This window comes from Vulpes lagopus, chromosome 5 (assembly GCF_018345385.1).
Source record: "Vulpes lagopus strain Blue_001 chromosome 5, ASM1834538v1, whole genome shotgun sequence".
NCBI classification, from domain to species: domain Eukaryota; kingdom Metazoa; phylum Chordata; class Mammalia; order Carnivora; family Canidae; genus Vulpes; species Vulpes lagopus.
In genome coordinates this window covers 49920888-49942922 of record NC_054828.1, presented here as the reverse complement: position 1 = coordinate 49942922, position 22035 = coordinate 49920888, and the positions used below count along the sequence as shown (strand labels likewise).

At 43.8% G+C, this 22035-nt stretch overlaps 1 protein-coding gene across 11 annotated transcripts in view; it reads right to left on the bottom strand.

Moving 5' to 3' along the window:
- Nucleotides 1-22035, bottom strand: part of MEIS1 (Meis homeobox 1) — a 144165-nt gene that overhangs the window by 6795 nt on the left and 115335 nt on the right. For all 11 annotated transcript variants that reach the window (XM_041755626.1, XM_041755623.1, XM_041755624.1 and 8 more), the window contains one exon: nt 18035-18111. In XM_041755626.1, the coding sequence (XP_041611560.1) occupies nt 18035-18111 (77 nt within the window). The remainder of the gene's footprint in view (nt 1-18034; nt 18112-22035) is intronic.

Genomic DNA, 22035 nt, shown 5'->3' with positions numbered 1-22035 from the left:
TATGTTCTTTTATTATCGGAAAAGTAATTAAAGTCAATAATGAAACTGGAATCTAACTAAAAGGCCACCATTAGTGTTAACTCTTACTGGCAATAGGTAGTTTATCAGGTCTTGTATATGAAGTCCCCGAACTGGCTAATAAAAATATTTAAAACACAGATCTACAACAAATTGTGTTGCAAATCAGGTTATCATTATCTTGTATAAACCATGAAAATTGGAATCATGTGAGCAGAAGGTTAGATTAATTCTCCATTCTCATTATAAGCACAGGTGTAGCACAAACACCATGTGAAATAACCAATTAAAATGAAAAAAAAATCTGCTTTTTCATTAGCTGCCTTCACTGCATGACCAATTAGAAAATTATTTAATATTAATATTCCACATATACCAAAAGTAATTTTCAGAGTAACTAATATAGGTAAAAGAGAAAAAAAAAAAAAAACGAAAACCCAGCTCTTTATCTATGGTTCTGTTCATAACCTGCAGGCTTTTAGAGGAAGGGAACTCTGATAACATTTTTTAAAAGTCCTTTTAAAAACATCTTATTTTGTGGATAGGACTTTTACTATTCATCTAAAAATAGGGAGAGCACCTTTTTAAACAGACGAGAAGCCAAGGCTCAGAGAAATTAAGTGACTTATTGGAGGTCACATGTTACCCAAGAGATGTTCATGACTTGCTGAATGACATACAGCTGGCAAATGGTAGTGAACACCTCCTCCCCCAACATCCTGACAAGAGCATGGCCACTCCTGTGCCACCCATCTAGAATATTCCGGACTAACCAGATATCTAAAAAGGAGCTGGTTTTGAGCCAGTCACCACTGGCAACAACCCTACTGTTGAGTCTGGGAATAAGCATGACTGAACATTTGTAGACTGGGAATTTTGATGACTGTACTGTTTGTGCATATGGACAAAGATAAGGCTACGCATCAGAAGATCCAGTGACTTATCTGGATCCTAAAGATCGCTTCTTTCACACTCATACGTTCAGATTTCCAAAGACCAGTTCATAAGAACCGACTCAGGTTTGAAGCCATGACCATCACACCCAAGGAATCATAGGAAAATTAAACCTCAGGTTTGAAAAGGGCTTTCCCTGTCACCTGGGTTGGTCACTGACACAAATCCCCTCTATGATTTCCCCACCAAGTAGACAGGTAGCCTCTGCTGGATTGTTTCTGATAAAGCCCTTGCAGCCTTACCTGAAAGTGCTCTCCATCTATGGACAAGGTGACTATGAGAAGATTTTGCGTTATTCAATCTAGAATCAGGTAATTTCACAGGACAGCTCCTTGGGGGAACCGAAAACTATACCCACCACGCATCATGTCCCACAGGTTTCTCCCCTCTCTTCCCTAGGTTGGACATCCCTGATTCCTTTTTGTATTTGAGACTGGGGGGGGGGGGGGCTGGGGGAAATGAACACAGAGGGGAGGGGCAAAGAGGGAGAATCTTAAACAGGTTCCATGCCCAGCGCGGAGCCCAAAGTGGGCTCGACCTCACCTCCTTGAGATCATGACCTGAGCCGAAATCAAGAGTCAGATGTTTAACCAACTAAGCCACCCAGGTGCCCCAAACATCCATGAAATCTTAATGAGTTCCTTCTAGAATGAAAGTTCCTCTTGGGTGTTGCGTCCACTCATCATCTGGGCCACACTCTCTGCTCAGTATGCTGAGGTTTGTCTGCGTGCCCCTCAAGGTCTCCGGGGGCCATCATTACATGCAGTTACTCCACACCTGCTCTGGCCCCCGTGTAGAGAGCGAGTACCTCATCACAGCCTTTTAGCTAAGAGGCCACAGGTACCAGGTGCTATTTTCTTCTGTCTCGGTGGCAAGAGCCATTTGCTGTTACTGACAACACAGATGGTAGGCTACCTATAGGATATGTAGATACAAAGGTGAGAATCCATGCATTTAATAAAATAAAAATTTTTAGAAACTGAAAACCTCAGAACCCTTCATCACTTTGTCCAAACCGTTTGACGCCATTAGTAGGTACGCTTAGAACATCGCACTTTTGAAAACAAATTTAGAACGATTTTTTAATATAATGAACATTATCAATACGTAAACTCTCAGAATCTTATTGGATTATGCTTCCTATACTTACATGAAACACTGATAATATTATCTGGTCTCATGGTGGGCATCTTTATCTGAAAATAACTTAAGTAAATAGCAAAAGATTTTATTTTTTTTAAACAACAGCATCTTTTCGATTTTAAGACCATCTCAACATTTGGTTCTATTTAGTGTATTTTATCTTAGACTGTCTTCTATATACTCTCTCTGGAATTATGCTATATACAGTAAAGCCATGTGTTTAGATGGCTTCAGGGTGAATTCAGATACAAAAACATTTTCCTTCTGGGCAAAGTAATAAAATGACATTCTTGCTCCTCCCACTATAAGTCAAACAGAGGTCAGTTCCCCCATCCCTGTATCTGTTTAAATAAACTGGTCCAGCTGTTTGTTTCTAAAATGCCCTTTGACCTTGCGTCTCATCCTCCCCGCTTTTGTGACTGAATGCTTTACTTTCCATTGTGGAAGATTCTAAATTATCAAGAATTTTCTAAACACTGAACCAAAAAAAGACCCTTAGGTTTTATGTAAACTTACATGAACGTATTTCCTTCTTAGAACACTCATTTCGAGAAGCATCAGTAAAACAGATATTTTAAGCTCGTCTGTGGTGTGTACGTTCAAAGATATATCTGTAGCTATGTGTGAGTACATAAATATATATTAGAACTTCAACATAAGAAGAAACAATGTTTTTGAAGAGAAAAGAAAAAGAGAAGGATGAAATTCCAATTCGAGTGTCCAATAAAAAAAAAAAATCCACTCTCCAATAACCACAAACAGCTTAAGACAAAATATACCCATGAAATAGGCATAATCTTTAGCATTTTCCATATTCATAAGGTCTCTTTTAAAAGTGTGTTAGTTTAGAGATGTAAGAGGAGACTTTTACAAGTGATGTCCAAACATCACAGCCCTTAAAACTTAGATGACACTGTGAGGAATACATGACAACAGGACAGTTCTTCTTACTCATTAAAATAGCCTCACGCCCTGGTTTAATAGAATGTGGCTCAAATTTGCCATAAATTGGGTATTTAGAAAGGTAAACCTCTGAGTTCTAAGTGTTATGGTTGGGGAACACCCTGTGGCCTTTTCATGTCACATCCCAAACATCAAAGTATACATTTTTTTTTAATAAATCCCATTTTGCTTTGAAAACACAGTATTTTTGTGTGAACTACTTTTTTTTTTTTTTTTTTTTTTTTTTTTTAAGAACCAGACACCCCTTAGGTGGTAGAAGACTGAGTTAGGAAGAGAATTCTTAAATTTCCTTTTTTCATAGCATCATGGATTAGAATTTCTTCCCATGACCAAGTTACCCCCTTTTGAAACAAGATGCTTCACCAAGGACGGGAAGAAAATGGATTGGCCTTACAGCTTCATTCCATGTCAGCATAAACAGAGGTGTATTTCTGTTCACTCTAAGTTACCTGTTTAGGCCTAGAGTTCTACTAAGGGGGAATGAGAGGTTGCAAGAGGAGCAAAGCTTCAAAAATCTGAGATGTGGGGTCATCTCAAAATTGAATTTAATTCTTTACATTTTTAAAATAGGAGAATGGGAGATGAATCCCGAGTTATGCTAAAAAGAGATACAGGAAGCTTTCCTTTAGTCTTTCTTTTTTTTGCCCCTGCCCCCTACATGCTTAGCGATCATCAGACTTTAAAGTTGGGCAGTTTGTTGTTGTTGTTGTTGTTGTTGTTTTTTCCCCCATTCTGCTAATCCTACCTGTCTCTTCTCATTCCCCATTTTTGGGTACCTGAACAGTTTCCTGACCAAGATCTAGTAATGCAGCTTTCTGAAGCTGACCTTTGCCCTTTAGTTTATCCTCTACTCCTTGCCCTGGTTACTTCCTACAAAACCAGACGGCCAAGTTTAGTTTTCTCTTTGTGAGAACCAGGAAGGGTGGCAGGATCACAGTGGGCATCCAGTAGAACCAATCACAGGGTGCATTTTCCCGGTTCCACAGACAACATCTTCCACATGGCTTTGCCCTTTCCTCTTCCGCCTTTTGTCTTCCACGGTACGAGCTCTCTGTAATACTAACAAAACTAGGGGGAGGAGACTTGTTCACCTTCCAAAGGAGCATTTTCTCCTTTATTCGGTCCTGTTCCTCAGTGTTTGCCACCTACTTGTTTACTGAGGACTGAGGGGAGCCCATGGTGTTCCTTCAGCGTGCCCCGGCCAACTCAGCCGGCCACATGAAATCAAAATGCTATTGTTTCTACACAATGACAGTCATCCCCATAGTGTCTCCTGCCATCGAGGTTTAGTGAATAGTCAATACAAAGGGAGCTACCCATTTAAGAATGGAGAAGTGTCATCGTACAGTACCCTCCTATGCCCAAGGAGCTAAAATTACATCAATTGGATATGAAGCAGATGATTTCATTAAATAGCAAGATATGTTAGTAAAGACACCTTATATACCTAGACTATCAATTAAATGAAGTATTAGTTACAGTCATTCTTGATTAATATTTAGGTGTTAGTTAGGAATACCTACGTACATACTTGGTAAAAATTAAAACCATGTGTTCTTAAGAATAAGTGCTGGTGATTAATACACATACTATTCTTCATCAATTAAAAATAAGCAGCAAGTAAATATAATATTTAATCTCTATATAATTCATTTAGGTAGATCTCTATAAATATTTTTATGGAATTAAGACTTGTGAAAATTGCTCAAATATTAAATTTCACGTAGGAAGCTAGTTGCTGAACTCCAGAATTCCGTTCTTTTTCTTCCTATCCTATTCCATGAATTTCCTTCCTAGTATTTCTTTCAACTTTATCACCATCATTTAAATAAAACTATATACACTATGTGTTTTAAATTTTGAAAGTCAGCATTTCCTAATAACTTGAAGGCCTGTTTTATAAACAGACCCTGCAGGGAATGCGTTCTAGCTATCATCTATCAAATAACTCTCTGTTCTTTTAAACAAAAATCCACCTCAAAATCTTTTGTTGGATTTCTTCATTTCAGATTTACATTTACTTATTGAATTTAATGATCCATAACTGGCAGTCTTCAGGGTCCAAGCCTTCCACACTCCCTTTCTTTGTGGAATAAAATTTCATAAAACACGATTTTAAGACACTCAAGAAAGTTGACTCAATCTCAAGTCAAACCTTATGAAATCATGTTTTTGGCACCTTTTTCCAGTTTCTCAACCTCCTCCGGATCCAACAGTTCCAGGACTGCAATACATCATCTGTGTGTCTGAGGGTGGGAGAGGGGAGTGGACAGGAGGGGAGAAGGGAGCACATGCTCTGCTCTCCATCCATTCTAGAAACAGAATATTGAAATTTCCTCAGATCACAATAAGCCCATCAATCAGCAGTCTGAGAAGATTCCCCTTCTCTAGCATTGATGAATGTATTTGTCAAATTACTATAGAAAGAGCGGTAGTTGTCTAAGACCACTGAGGAAGTGAATTACATATAAAATTTTCTTTAAAGCAACTAGTGAAAAAAATTACTAATTATTTGAAAACTATAATGCAAAGTAATAACAAACCCAGGTATTAAATGTTGAAATAAACTTTCAAATATTTCATCACCTCATTATATATTATGGTAAGTTTTCCTTGAAAGCAAATCATAACCTGATTTTTTATTCTATATAAATATATATAAATATATATATTTTATATATATATATTATTTTATATATATATGTATATATATATATACATATATATATATATGAAAGCTTGCTAAAACCTTTAATCTGACTTGAATTCAAAGCAAAGGGTGCTCCTTTAGTGGCCCATCTCTATTTCTTCTGCTACTACCCATGACTTTCTACATCACTAAAGTACCAGGCTCCAAACTCAATGGAACAAATTGTGGGGATATCTTGCCAGAACTAGCGTGAGAAATGCTCAATAGTTAAAAATATCTTAGGTATCCATGATATGACATAAAGCATATGTAATAAAATAGTATTTGTTCAATATTTACTGAAATATGACAATTTGCCAAATTTGAGTTTGTATAACTGCACAAATGTAAAACAAAAATAGTGGTTTGCTTAAGGGATACGGAATGTTAAAGGTTATTGGCACAATGAACATGTGACAAGGCAATCTAGGATAAGAGAACCTCCTATAGTATTGAAAAAGCTCAAGTAGGTATAATAATATCTTCAAAGGACTGATGTATCTCTCTTTGGTTTAAGCTGAACCATTTTTTGTATAAATTCTAATTTTCCCATTTTCACAAGAAGTAAACAAAATTGCATCTAACTAGGCATCCCTTAAACATCATGCAGAATAAATACGTTTATTTCAAACAAATCTTAATGTTCTGCCAATTTCCATTATAAATAGGAGGGCTGCATAATTTATCACTGAAGGTCAGATACTTTTGAGAGTAAATGGGCACTATAAATAATTACGTTGGGCAATAGGCATAAACCATGAATATTCCAGGCAATTGGGCTGTACGGCCACCCAAATGATCAAATACACATTTTTTCCCCCAAGTAAAACTTCCTCTGCGTGATTGGAATTGCAACCCGCTTGTGTGAGAATGGTAACCGGCCCTGGTGTACATAAGGGGTACAGAGTAGACTCCCGGTCCCCCCGATGGAGGGTCTCTGAGCAACTTCCTTTCTGAAGGATCTTTCCTTTAGTTGCCTTAGCAACCCAAGGCTTCGCTGGCTCAAAACTTCCCAGGCCTGGAGTCTCCACTCCAAGGAAGGGTATCTCGAAATTTAGCTTGATTTCTGCTTTCACCCGGTCACAAGTGAGACTACAGGATGGCATAATGAAGCCTGGGCCAAATGGAGGTCCATGTCTACCCCTTAGAAGGTTCATCGAACTTCTGCTTCAATCAGTAAAGCTTGAAACCTGGGTTCTCTCTGATGCGTATCACAATGTAGCTCGGAGGCCTTAAATGCAAATGGAGCCAATTATAGGCAAAAAAATAATAATAATAATCTCTCCGTTGGAGTATATGACAAAATTTTTCAAAGGAAGGCAGTAAACAAATAGGATGACCTCCTCTTGGAACTTAGCAAGGCTTTGGAAAACGCTAATGGTCATCTAAGTCACACTGAGGAAATAGGGAGACTGTGTGTTTCATTTGAGCGGCTCTCCTTTCCTTTGCACAATATCACTCAGCGCTATTACGGTCAAAACACTGGCCAAGGACGGGGTGGGTCAGAGCAGCGTCTAGGGAGAAGGGTGTGAGAATCGAGTGGGAAAACTGCCACTCTCACGGCTCTGAGCTCGCAGGAGCATTCAGGTGCGGCAACTGCGATGACCTCGTGCGTGGACATCTATGAAAAGAGCTTTGAAAATTTAAGACCAAAGGCGAGGGTTTGTTGAGACGCTGTCGTTATGATTCTCAAAAATACCTAATGGTCCCGAAACCTGAACCTGAACGCTACTGGCCACAAAAGGTGGACACAACCCAAATGCACAGCAACTGATGAATGGATAAACAAAACGGGGTCTGTCTCGACAAGGGAACCTTCCTCAGCCACAAAGGGGAGCCTAGCACCACTACCTGCTACATCCATGAACCTTGAAAACAATACGCGGAGTGAAAGGAGCCAGTCCCTAAGGGCTACATGTTTACATGATCACATCGATGGGAAATGTCCAGGATAGTAGGTAAATCATTAAAGACAGAGCATGAGGGGTGGAAGTGTGGGAGGAGCAATAGCTAAAGGCAACAGGGTTTATATATTTATATATATATATATAATATATTTTATATATAAATGTGTATAAATATTTATATTTATTTATAAAATATATAAATATATTTATCTATATATATAATATATGAATTTATTATTTATATATAATATATTTATATATAAATATAATATATATATATTTTTTAAGGATGTTTTTGAGAGAGAGAGTGAGCGGGAGTGAAAGGGCAGTGGGAGAGAGAGAGAATCTTGAGCTGACACCCCGCTGAACGTGGAGCCGAATGCGGAAGCTCAATCTCAAGACCCTGAGATCATGACCAGAGCCAAAATCAAGAGTTGGATGCTCAACGGACTGAGTCACGCAGGGACCCCTACAGGGCTTCTTTCCCAGGTAGTAAAAATGCTCTAGAATTGATTATGGCGACAGTTACACAGTATCTGTGGAATATACTAAAAACCATTGAGTTGTACGCTTTTTTTTTTTTGAGTTGTACAATTTAGATGGGTGAACCTCATGGTGTGTGAGTTGTATCTTAATAAATCTGTTAATAATAAATCCGTAATGGTAGAAAGGAAGAGGTGCTGAACAAGGAAATCGGCCCCATCCTTGCCTCTAATTAGCAGCCTCACATTGTAAAGCCCTGAGCCCCATCTGTCAAATGATGCATAAAATCCCATCCAGGTCGGGGATGCCCGGGTGGCTCAGCGGTGGAGCGTCTGCTTTCAGCTCAGGGCGTGATCCCGGGGTCCCGGAATCGAGTCCCACATCGGGGCTCCTCGCAGGGAGCCTGCTTCTCCCTCTCCCTTGTCTCTGCCTCTCTCTGTGTGTCTCTCATGAATAAATAAATAAAATATTAAAAAAAAAAATCCCATCCAGGACTTGGGCTCTGACCTTCTTAAACATAGTGTTCCTAAAATTTTAATCCAGGCTCCCTTTTCATAAACTTCAAAATCTCATATCCCTTTGTTATTTGGAATCTTAAATAGCACGACCGAAATCAAAAGTTAATTCCCGATAGGCTCTTTTATACTACGTTCACTCAAAACGATTTCGATATGCCTCTTCTGGCCCCTAGTCCCGCTCAGCCCCCACTACTTGGCCCTAAGGGTGGGAATCTCTGCCATAACCTCTTGTACTCTCCTTTTTGTAAACAGGACTGCCAGGTGACCAGCCGTGGGAGCTGAGATCTGACGTCTTTGGACATGTCCAGTTCTTTCCATGTGCTTTTTCAACATCCCCTACTCCCTGCCCTTTCCAAGCACATATGAACTCTGACCCAAAGTAGGAATCAAATAAAGTCAACCATAGCAGATGTTCAAGGGATAGAGGCCAACAAACCCCGCAAGTGGACGACAACTCTCAAAACGACTGATTTACACTCAAACCAGTGTCCTAGGGTAGAAAGCACTGGAAACTTAAATACACATATTTTTCAATCACAGTGCGTTTGACTTCCATCCCTAGGCAATCTACGAATCTTAAAATATAGTGATTTTAACAACATTAAGCCAGGTCTCTCCAATGACAGGAAATCCTTTTTTTTTTTTTTTTTAAAGCTGAATTACATTTAGAACCCAAGACCACTAATTCCCCCACTGGCCTTGAAAAAGTGGTATTTGGGAAAGCAAAGGCCTTTTCCCTTCTCCAGCCATCAAATCACATCTCGGGAGGCATGAGGTCCTTTAGTCACATTGGTTAAGAGGGTAAAGAGGGAAAGAAGAGCTCTCAAGGATGGCGACAGATTAAGGGTTTTTTTTGTTGTTGTTGTTGTTTATTTGTTATTGTTCAGGTGTCAAGAGCCCAGGATAGTAATTCATTATTTCCCATACTCCTGGGTCAGGCTTAAAAGCCTCGTAAGAATGGAAGTAAAAAGGGAAGCATCAATGGTGACAGGGAGAGCCCTGTCCTGCCAGAGGTATGGGCATCGCGCTGTTGGAGGTTACCGTCTGGCTGGCTGGTCGGCTGTGAATGTTCCCTTTCCCCCTAAAAATCAAGAAGGAAGCAAAACAAAAACCTAAGCGTCTACCCAAAACTCTGGGTATTCACACACGGGAGCCACGGGAGCCACGGGGCCCACACATCCCAGAGGACGTTTCCCCCAGAAATGTTTCCTCCCCGCCCTTTGAGAGAATTGGTTTTATTCAACCAGGAGGTAACATTTGCACCTCCCCCCTTTTTTTAAATATATTTTGGGCTGATTTTTTTTTTAACCACTCAGGACTGCCGTTTGCTTTAGGCGGGTGCAGCCCAAAGCGAGGTGGTGACGAGGTAAGAGAGGGCCGAGGGGTCTGTGCGCACAGCTCGGCGGCCCTTCGGGGCTCAGCGGCCACCCCCCGGGCCCAGCCTCAGCAACGGGGACACAGGATTGGTGGCGATCAGGTCTGTGCAAGCAGAAAATACCAGAAAGGCAAACTTATGTAAACACACTTAAGACCCATCTGACAAGAAGAGACCTACACCGGACTCGCTAGGAACCTCGGAACGCTCAGGGCCTCGCCGGCCCTCTCAGCGAGGCCCTGGCCCCTTGCGGGGCTCCCTCCCAGGACAAGACAGGAACGTTTGAAACCCTGGAATCAATCAGTCTACAGGAAGGAGGCGGCTGGGACATGTGTGCCCTTGTCGCGCACAGTCGGGGCCCCAGGCCTGCGGCTGCGCGGGCTGCGTGTCCGGAGCAGGTGCCAGGCCTCGGGGAGCAGCGCCACGGGGCGCGGGCGGGGCACGAGGCAGCCACGCCGCCCAGAACCTTCTCCTGACCTGCAAGCCCCTGCGAGGAGGCACACGGATGAGGCTTAATCTTATCTAACTGACACCTGACAACCCATTACTTCTAGGTTATTAATGCACCCGCTGGAAAAGTTCGTCACGTACGAAATTACGGGAGAAAAAGATGGGACGCCTGGGGAAAAGCCAAACTTTGCTGCACAGCAACTTCAGAAATTTCAAGCCTCTTATCTGTCATGCCCTTCACAGGCTCCGAGCGCACTGCTCGAGACGACTGATTTATCTTTATTATGAATCCGACAGTGACAGCACACATGTTGTTCGTGTCTTGTGATAATGTTTAATTTCAACCCAGTTTTTATTTTACGGTTGCTTGATCTGCTTATTTAAGATGAAGGAAAAAGAGCGACTTTTTAAATGAATTTCCCTGTATTTCTCTGTATCCAGAGGACCCGGGGTTGTCTCCCCGACCCCTGGCCCAAGGCCCAGGCGGAGTCAGTTTTGCAGCGATCGCCTCGCTTCTCGGTGCTTCTCGGTGCTTCTAGGTGGATCGCAGTCTCGGGCAGGCCAGCATAGGCCGGCGGGGTGCGGGGACGCAGTCCCATCGGTGGGTCCCTCCTGTGCACCGCAGCAGAGGAAGCTGTGGCCCGCGGACACACAGCGACTGGGTCAAGGACACGCGTGTCAGCAGGCGAGGCGTGGGGAAGACACCCGAGATGCTGCGGCTCAGCGCGTCCCTTCCTCGCCCCGTGTGAGTTGCACGCGGTCATGAGGCTCCGGGGGCGCTGGTGGCTCAGCCACCCTGGGTGCCCGCTCTTCCCTGGGTCCTGCTCTAACAGCTTGCACCACACGCGGCCAGGTTCTTCCCATTTCTCCCACCAGGTAATTGCACCGCGACCCCAAAAACGGCCAGTCTGGCTTTGTCAGGCCTGGCGGCGAGTCCTGCTGCCCTAGTTCAAGGTCGATCACCACCACCCCCACCGCCCGGTGTCGCAGCCCAGAAAGGCATCACGGGAGGCTCGTGGGGGATAAACTCGCCCCCTCCCTGAGCCGCAGCCCCCCCCCCCCGCCCCGGGCGTGGTCCTCAGGTACTCGAGCAGGTGGCAGGTGGCCTGTAGGCCTCACACCTCTGTGTGGTCCCGAACTGCTCTGAACGCTGCCCGGGGACACACAGCGCTTGCCCCACCCTGCGGCCTTCCAGAGCCACCGCCCGCAGCCCGCACCTCCCTCCTCCTCTGCCCTTGCATAGCTGTTAAGTCCACACGTTCCAATGCGCCATTCATCCAAACACATTTTCTCCTTGATTTTCTGTTTAGATCATCTGTCTATTAACATCAGTGGAGTCTACGACAGTTCCCTACTATCCTTGTCCCCCACAGATTAGTTCCTTCATGTCTGTTATTACTATTTCATGCATTTGGCTGCTTCCATGTTTATGGAGATAAAACTTACAATTGGGATATCTCCTTGTTGGATTTTCTACTTTATGGTTATATAGTGTACTTTCTTTGTCTCATACAGACTTCGTTTTAAAGCCCACTTTGGGGACGCCTGGGTGGCTCAGCGGTTTAGCACCCGCCTTCGGCTCAGGGCGTGACCCTGGAGTCCCGGGATCGAGTCCCACGTCGGGCTCCCTGCATGGAGCCTGCTTCTCCCTCTGCCCGTGTCTCTGCCTCTCTCTCTCTCTTTCTGATTCTCGTGAGTAAATAAATAAAGAAAATATTCTAAAAATTAAAAAAATAAAAATTAAAAAAAATTCTGCTGTAAATGCACACACAACAAAGTACACTTAGCCGACTGCGGAGTCATATTTTCAAAGGGGGCTGTTGGCTGGAAACTTTGAGACTCTGCAGCCAGAAGCGGCGTCTCTGTTGAACTCCTAAGACTCCCTGACATGACGATACCTGAAGGTTTCTAGATTCCCAGCTCCCTTCCCTGCGAGCTGTTTGCTGGGCTTTCCCAACAACACCCCGCCCGGCTGGCACCCCGCCAGCCCTGTCTCAGGCAATATGCAAGCTAGACATTTTTTTTTGACTGATTTCGATATTTTTTCTTATGAGCAACTAGACGGTATTTTATCTAGTGAGTGTTACCGATTGCTGTAATCTAAAGCCCACAGTCAGTGCCCATAAAGCTAATATTATTAGAATTGACGCTTCAGGTGAAAAGCGTAGCAATTAGCTGGGACTCGGAGAACAACAAGCCACTCCGAAACATGCCGGAGAGTTAGTCTACTTCTCCTTCTCCTTTCAAAAATACTGCACCTGTTACTCCCTTGATCAATTAGGAAGTCTACCTTAAATGTAGGTTACACGGAAATTCTCGAGGGAAAAAGTTAAACCACCTGCTTAATAAAATTACCTTTTGTGTGTGAAGTTGTTTCATCCCTAGGTGGTTTCTGGGCCAGGAAAATCACTATACACCCTGCACTTTCATTTTGCAGTTGAATAGCAAACAAATGACCCAGTGCTTCTTGCATGGTGCACTGTTTTTTACATCTGTTTTCCTTGCTTTTGTGTCATGCCTCTGTTTAGCTTTATTGACAAAACAATCTGTGCCTAATGTTTAAACAACATCTGTAAAATGTATTATTAAATTATGTTGGAAGAAAAAGCAGAGCAATTCTATGAAACCCGGTGACCCCCTATTGATTTTTAGATCACAGAAGTTGAAAGGATAATTTGTGAATGTTTTAACATTTACATCGACACAGGTACCTGTATTTAGAGAATCTTTGATTACTGATAAAAGTATTTGCTGCAGTATTACCATAACTCAGAAAGAAACCTGACCTTTAACAGTTGAATCTGTTTGTTATAAGGGAGATCCTATTTTTTTTCGAAATAAGTTTACATTTTTTTACCTGCCACCGGCATAAATCTCTAAGGATAACATACTCCCCGCCCCCCCCGCCCCCGCTGCCCCCACTGGTAATAAATGGGAAGTGATGCCCGAATGCTTCGTAGTTTTGAAGGTAGTAAATGAAGTAACTAGGAAAATCTGGTATATGTACTAAATCCGAGGACGGTAGAGCTGTGATAGTTCTGCAAAGTGTCACCTCGGATGTCAGGATGCTCCCTGGAATTTCATGCACCCAACTGATAGTGATTTTTTTTTTCTTTCTGCATACGTACTGAATTTCACATACACTATGGGTTTTGCACCTAAGATCCGTATCGCCTTCTCAGAGCATAAAGAAATAATCATTTAACATTAGGCCTTAATCGGAAACTGTCTGGATGAGTAGTAGTAAACAAGGAAACTGTAAAAATTCATTCAATACACCCTAGGCTAGAACTCTGCAGAGGAAGAATGTGTCTGAGGCACCCGGCAAGGAAGACACAAGCGCAGGCCCAAGTCTGCATCATGTGGAGGGCCCAGGTCTGTAACGCGGCTGTGAAAACGTAGAAGTCGGGCCATGCCACGCTCACGTCTCCAAGCCTAAAAATAAAGTCGGTGCATTCGGGAGAAAAAAAGAACCGAGTACTGGCTTTGGGTTTATGTGTTTTCTGTAAAGTCCTACCTACGTCGTTAAAGATCTAAATAACCGTCTCAGAATTTAAGACGTTTCTGCCCAAATGCCTGAAACGTTCAACCGATCAGTAATATGTTTGCACAGCTGACATAACGGCCACAACAATGGAAAGACCAAAAGGCAAAAGTCCCAAAGGCCATTATTTCTCATTTTGGGATATCGGATCATAATTGGGGGTGAGAAAGCAAAGGAAGAAGAACACACGAATGAATGCAGGGCACGTACTGTGGTTCAGACATTACTGCGCTCTTACGTCTACGTCGACCGCGGCCTTGCTAGATCGAATCATTCATTAAGGCAGTGAGTTACGGAAGTCGATTTTTTCCAAAACAGGCAGTGGCCTCAGATACGTAAACAATTAAGGTAAAAGTGTTTTCACCCAAATTATTTGCACAATTGCCTCGATTCTCAAAAAGGCGTCGGCATAGACTCACCCTCCGACGTCTCATCTAATACAGTTCACCTTCCATCCCCGGGCCCGGGCCCTACACGCACCGTTAGCCACCATGTGAGGGTTCCTCCTCTCTGTGTTTCATTCTGACGAGCAGATCTAACATTTGAGCTACAAGAGCTATTTCTTTTAATGCAGATTTTCTTTTAATTAATCAAGCCTGTCTTGTTATGTTCCACTTAAACTCTCCCCATTGTCTCTTCTCCCCCTGGATCCCATCTGCCTTGGCCTTCGCTGGCCACAGCCTGTAGTTTGTACCCCTCAGGGCAATTAGGGAAGTGGAGGATCCACTCGGGGGTGGGATGAACCAGCCCTTAAACACACCAAACTTTGCTCCTCTAGTTTTCAGCCAAAACCTCACTTGGAGCTGCAGCGGCCTGGGTTTTCTGTGACAAGCAAACAGCTAGACACGAGTCTATGTTTTTCACTTTCACTTTGCGTACGTCGATACGTTATGTCGCTGCCAATAATTATGACTGATCTACACCCAACCTGCCCTTCAGCATTTCATTAAATCTCTTCAACAGTGACTCACAGTTCCTACAAAATGTACATGTGTGTTAACAAGTTTTGAGAAATCCAAGAAGGAAGACACACATTTTTAAATGCTGTGGCTAAATGGAGTGAAGGGGACATGTCAAAATAGTAATGAGGACTTTCTTTTAATTATGCTTTCCAGAAGGAAGTAACTTGGGCTCGACGCTCAATACGGGAAGAATGTTTTATAAGCTCCCAACAAAGCTTTGTGTAATTTTTTTATCCTGGTAAAGTGAACTGAAAAGCCTTCAGTGGTTATGGTGCCATTAGTCTTCAAGCACGCCACAATTTAAGATGCTCTGACACCTCCGGTTTTCATACAGTACCATCTGGGTTTCCCCATGTTTGCAACCTATTTCCTACCCAAAGCCAAAAAAAAAAATCTATTATCAGCTCTTTAAAAAAAAAAAAAAAGATTTTATTTACTTATTTATGAGAGACACAGAGAGAGAGGGAGAGAGGCAGAGACACAGGCAAAGGGGGAAGCAGGCTCCTTGCGGGGAGCCCGATGCGGAACTCGATCCCGGGACCCCGGGGTCACGCCCTGGGCCAAAGGCAGACACTCAACCACTGAGCCACCCAGGTGCCCTTACTATCAGCTCCTTAAAAGTTGACGGTTTGGATGAAAATTAATAAACCATTAGAAACTTAAATCAGACACAGGAACGTCATCATTCACCAAATGCGGGAGAAACAATCTCTCTGACAACTTTTATTTAGTTACGGGGAAATTCTCTACCACGTAGCTGTTAGAGCTGAAACAGTGGCCGAATACGAAACGATGAAGCGCCAGCCAAAGCCACTTCCTACTGCGTGCAGAAGTAGCGAGGACACTGGGACAGGACACAGCGCCAGGTGAGCACAGAATCATGTAAACGTGGTTTGTGTTCACGCACCTGCGCAGGACTGAGTGTCAGCGGGACGCTTGTGATACGTCTGCATATAAAACTTTGGAAAGTGTTAGGACTCTTTTAAGGTCCCTTTTTCCTCTTCTACTTGCAAAACAGAGGAAGTTGCTTTCTGACCACCGCACAGAAGCCAGGAGAGTGACAACTGCATACTGTTTGGTGTCCCGGGAGTGCCTGCCTGCCCAGGCACCCGCAGGCAAGATCCCTCAAGTTTGTCCGCCTCGGGAAGGCAAGTTGCACGGGGATCTGTGCTCCGGCAACAACGTGTAGTTGGGAGTTTGCTAACCACCCTGAAGGGCGAGGGGGAGGCCGATGGCGATGGCGATGGCGAGTGCGAGACATCACCTGGCGGCAGCGCTGGGGCCTTCCTTAAGCAGGGCTGGCCCTGTCGCTCCGTGGCCCTCCGATGGGAACATTTCCCAGGGAAATAACATTAGCACCGCCTCCGTTGTATTAAAATCGCACCAAAACCCCCCCACATTTTAAAAAAATAAATAAGTAAAATAAAAATGAAATCACACCATCGGTTTAACCTTGAAGAGACACCTGAATTCAGACGTGCACGCAAAATTGATGCTCTACCCTATAAACTTCGTCCAGGAGGACCTGAAGCCTAAGTGCAAATATACAGTATCAACAGTCTCGAGAATTAAGATACAAGAGCGGGTACACAGGCCGACACAAATCCTCGGCAGGGACACGCTCCCAGCGGCACCCGGAGGGACGGTATGGCTCCCCTTGGCTCCCCAGCCACTCGACTAAAAAGGCCTGCAAAAATTGATCTCCCGAGGCTGCGGTCAGGTCGTCGAAATTGATAACCCTTACAAGCTATGCTTATGTGAGTCTGTCTGTGTCTTGCAGATAGTGCACTTTGTGAATTAATCCTCCAAAGGCAAATATATTGTAAGTAGCTTGTTATCTCTAAAATACTAAATTGAAGAATACATGGGATTATATTGACAGAAATTACATTTTCTGTAATGGGGTTTAATATATCTGGAATCTCTCCCAAAGGCTCCCAGGCTCTCTAACAGAGAAGGGTCTGTTAATGTAGGTGCAATGGACATCGAGAACAAATTTATTCACCAAAATGGATTAGGCCATGTAATCAGAGATTCGGTAATATTAATCTTTGACACTTATTGAACAGAAAGAAATACTTCTGTCTGCCAACTGGCATTCCCCGCTCTCCCCTTTCCCCAACCAGGCTGTGGGCCCTTTCTGGGTTTTACTTCAAAGAGGATAGGGTTTCCCCATCATAAACACTAATCTAAAAATATTAGGACAATTAATTAGATACACTTAGTTTGAGAGGATATTGGATTTCGATACCCTTCAAATATGACACTAGCTCCGGGTGATTATATGAACCTGGCTTTCAGCACACTCACAAAGGGTCATAAATCATACTTCCCCAAAGCCTCATTGCCATACCACCGCACGTTGTCAGAAGATTGTTGGCCGGTACTTGGTACGGGATCTCAGCTTCCCCCAAATCAGGAATTCACACATTTATTTAGAAACAGTATTGCACAGCCCGGAGATACATCGGGTTTTGAATAGCTTCAAAGTGGAGACATAAATAATATCTCTTTTTCCATGGAACGGAAGATAGGAGGCAACGGGAGACTATCCTCGAGTGCTCAGCCCCAACAAAATAACCGCAGTTAGTTATTCACTGAATTTAAGACCTGACTGATATGTGATGGTGGATTTTCTTGTTCCACAGAAAATAGGATGATACCATTCTTTCTATCGATTTTCCTAAAGGTGGGGGGGGGGTAAAAAGCCATTTATGGAGCCACGGTGAACGTGAATTAAAGACTTATTTACACTATGCCTAAGATTCGGATGGAAAGCAATGCAGTGTTGGTGTGTGTGCGTGTGTGTGCGTGTGTGTGTGTGTGTGTGTGTGTGTGTGTGTCTCGGGTTTCTCCCAGCCCGGCAAGTGCTCTCACCTATCAGTCAACCGTTTATTTTCACCTCTGGATCTGCAAGCCACCAGGGAAAACAGCAACAACTGGGTGTGTCTTCTCAATGCAAAACATTAGCTGCAGGTTGCCAGAGGGGGAAGCAGATTGTGTGCAAACGCAAAGCCAAATTACTTACCAATTGTTCACTTGAAGGATGGTGAGTCCCGTGTCTTGTGCCAACTGCTTTTTCTGTTCTTCAGAAGGGTAAGGATGCTGAAAGAGAACCAAAAAAGGTAAGTCTGTGCGCATATACTTTGGGCAGATAGTATAGTGCACATCACATGTCAGGTGCAATGCTAGGGGCTAGGGATTCAATAATAAACACATATGCTCTGTAAAAAAAAAAAATATATATATATATATATATTTATATATAAAAGTATTTATACTTCCTCATTATAAAATACTTTTATATATAAATATATATATTTTACATATAAATAAAAATATATTTATTTTATATATAAATAAAAATATTTATATATAAATATATATATATATATTTCAGGCAATATATAGGCTATTTTGTCAATAGCCTAAGTGTCTAGTGAAGTCTATAATTAAAGGTAAAAATGCTGAGGTGTGTCCCTCTTATTAATGGAATACTACATCATCTAATTAATGGCAGTAAAAGACAAGCCAATTACAAAGATTAGTGAAGTGTATAAATAGCTACTTAGGATACTTGCAGAACCTTGATACTGAGTTTATCCTTTAAAGGTTTATTTGTTGCAAACACAGGAAGTTTAGTATGATCTTCACTGTATTGTACAGGATTAAAATAAGGACAAGCCCTTTTCCATGACATGGAAGTATTATCACCTTGGTGTACTATTTTGGTCGAACCACGGACTCCTAAAGCTGAACCATGTGGACCAACCACCTTAGCTGAGGTCCCCGGTAGTGAAGCACTTTGCTCAGCATGACATTTCCCTTCCAAAACACCATATTGCCAGATGCAAACATCAAAATTAAAGTGGGTGTAATTTTTTTTTTTTAACCACTGATCATTGTAGCTCTTCTGAAACGCAAACAAATGACATTCAACCAAAGTTGGTTTCCATATCTGAATGTCAACACATGCTGGGATTCTGAACACAGGCCAGTACGAGGTCAAAGACCAGCATATTTTGCATGCTAGGAACAAGCCCGGCCATGTTCCTCATGAGTTAGAGTGGATAAAAAAGTATTACAGGATTAGATAATAGAATGAAATTCATACCCTCTTGAAAGAATGTTTGGAATTCTGCTGAAATTGGTTTTGGCACAAAAACTTTTTGTTCCGTAATGAACTATATCTGAATCTGAAACACACATTTCTGGAGCCTGGGACATGGTACCCGTCGATGGACACGTTGACTTGCTTCAGACACCGCATCCCAATAAATTCTCCCCAGACAAAAATCGTTCCGATAGTCAACGCTCTATTCCCGTGTGAATGCGAGAGGGCACCCTCAACTCTCAACTGAACTATCTGTGCCGTTGGAAACTAAATTCTGGTCTATTGAATGTTAATTAACATGGCTTTTAATCTCATTAATAATGTCTGATTAGATGCTAAGAAGTCTCGTTAATGACCACTTTAATGCTCTTATATGTAAGTTTAAATATGTTCTGTATCCGTACACGTGGGATTCGTTTGTGGGGAGCAGAGAGGTAGCAATTTTTCCCATAAGTATTGACTTTGATTGTCACTTAATCAATAAATACACAATTAGAATAAGGCTTTGCTTTCATGGAATATAGTGCCTTTCTCTAAAGAGCTCCAAGTATATTACAGACAGGACGGTAATTAATCCCCATTATATCCCTTCGAGGCACATAAATGGAATCTATTGTCCCTCCCGTCTCACAGGTGAGGAAACTGGCCAGGGAAAGACATGGGGGGCAGCCCACGTCTCGGTGGTGTTTCCCCTTCCCTTTGGGGTCGAAGCCTCACCCCGACCCACAGACGTGGCCAGCGCCTTTCCTGACCTCCCTTCTCTGCCTACTCAGCCCGTCCGGGCCACTGTCCAGCCAGGCCGCCCCCCACCCCCCGGGGCTCCGTGGCCTCCTGTGCACCCCCACCCCACGCTGCTGCGTCCTATTCTCCCCACACACCACCCTGGTCCCCCCTCCCCAGGCTCCGAAGCCTCCTGTCCACCCTGGCCCCACACCTCCTGTGCACCCCGGCCCCATGCTGCTGTGTCCTGTTCATCCCACACACCAGCTCGGCACCCCTGGGGCTCCGCAGCCTCCTGTGCACCCTGGCCCCACGCTGCTGCCTCCTGTTTTCCAAACACACCAGCCTGGCCCCACTCTGGGGATCCGTGGCCTCCTGTGCACCCAGGCCCCACGCTGCTGCGTCCTGTTCTCCCCATACACCAGCCCGGCACCCCTGGGGCTCTGCGGCCTCCCATGCACCCCGGCCCCATGCCTCCTGTGCACCCCGGTCCCATGCTGCTGCGTCCTGTTCTCTCCATACACCAGCCCGGCACCCCCCCGGGGCTCCGTGGCCTCCCGTGCACCCCAGCCCCACGCCTCCCGTACACCCCAGCCCCACGCTGTTGCGTCCTGTTCTCCCCACACACCACCCTGGTCCCCACTCCAGCGTCCCGTTCTCATCCCTGCACAGAAGGCCGAGCCTCACCCACGCGGCGCCCACCGGCCCACATGAAGGCTCTCACGTGGGTCTTTGCCGTTTTCCCCAAGGCCCGAGCATCGCTCTCTGAAAGCACCTGCTCTTCTGAGTTGGGCCCCTTGGGGCTCTTCTCACTCACGGAGCGGCTCCCAAGTCCGTGACTTTCTCGTTCATTCCCGGCACGTGGCGGGAAACCAGGGAATGTTCGTGAATCTGAGAAGGAGGCTGCAGGACGTCCGGCCACGACACGCAGACGCCCCCCACTCGGATGCAACATTGATAGCCCACAGGAGGTGTGCACAATCCGATTTGAGATCCACGGTGCTACTTTCCCGACTCCATTCCTTAAAGTGATGTCAACCCACTCCTCAAATGACGCTAGATAAGCTTCATAATAGGCTAAGACCACAGGTGACAATCACCCTGCTCGACATAAAGCCACTCATCACACACAACATCTCATGACTGGATGCTGAGCTGAGAGCAATTCTCTGCCCTGGGGTTTAAAACACAAGCTCCTGCTGCACAAGGGTTTGCCGCACAAGGCGAACCACATGCAGCTCTCAGCCTACGAACAGGTAAGGCTTGATATGTAGAGGTTCTACGTCTACACTAGTCGGAGAACGCTATAGATGGTCTACACGACCCTATCGGATGATATACGTGGTGCTGCCCTTCACTCGCTCTGAGACTTCAAACACGGGACAACTTTTCTAATTCTCAACTTGGTCATCTGGAGCTTAAGATCCATCAAAGCTAAAGGTTACCCATTAAGAGCCTGATTTTGAGATATGCCAACCTCAGCACCCAGCTGTTGGCCCTCCTTGCCGTATAGAGTCGTAGACACGCATGCAAGTCGTTTCCGGTCTCTAACGTCTTCTGTAATTTGCTTACGGTGTCTCAGGTCCTGTGGAAAGCTCCGTGATTTTCAACAGAATTAATAAATACGTCAACAGTGTCTCTTCACCGTGGCGGGATGGCAATACCTTTTGCCCTGTCTTGTTAGTTGTGTCTTAATCTTATGACCACAACTGGATAAAAATTAATATTTATGCCATTTACCTTTAGTTGCTTTGAAAATTGAGAATTGTCACAGTCGTTTATTTGTGCTGTGTTTTCAAGAGTATTTCTGCATGCCTGTTTGTGAGTAAGTTTTACAACCATTCTTACAAAGCAAATGGAACTCACGTTTTATTTATGCAGGTGGTGTCAGGGAAATTCTCTCTGGGTCATTAAAATTACCTGAATCATTACAGCTTCAAAGAGCAACCGATGGCCCTCAAAATTTCAGCGCAAGTTTAGGGTGCTTCTTCACATCATGCAGTTTCTGATTTCATAATTTAACTATCATAAAATGAGAAAGTTCTAGCCTTTTTTTCCTCCTCTGTCACTTTTCATGTGATCTGATTTTAAGTAATTGGAACAAACTGTGTCTAATTTCATGCAGCATAATTGCTAGGCAGCCTCAAGCTATGGAGACCCAGCACTCTGTCTCCATTAAACAATTCTTAGTCATT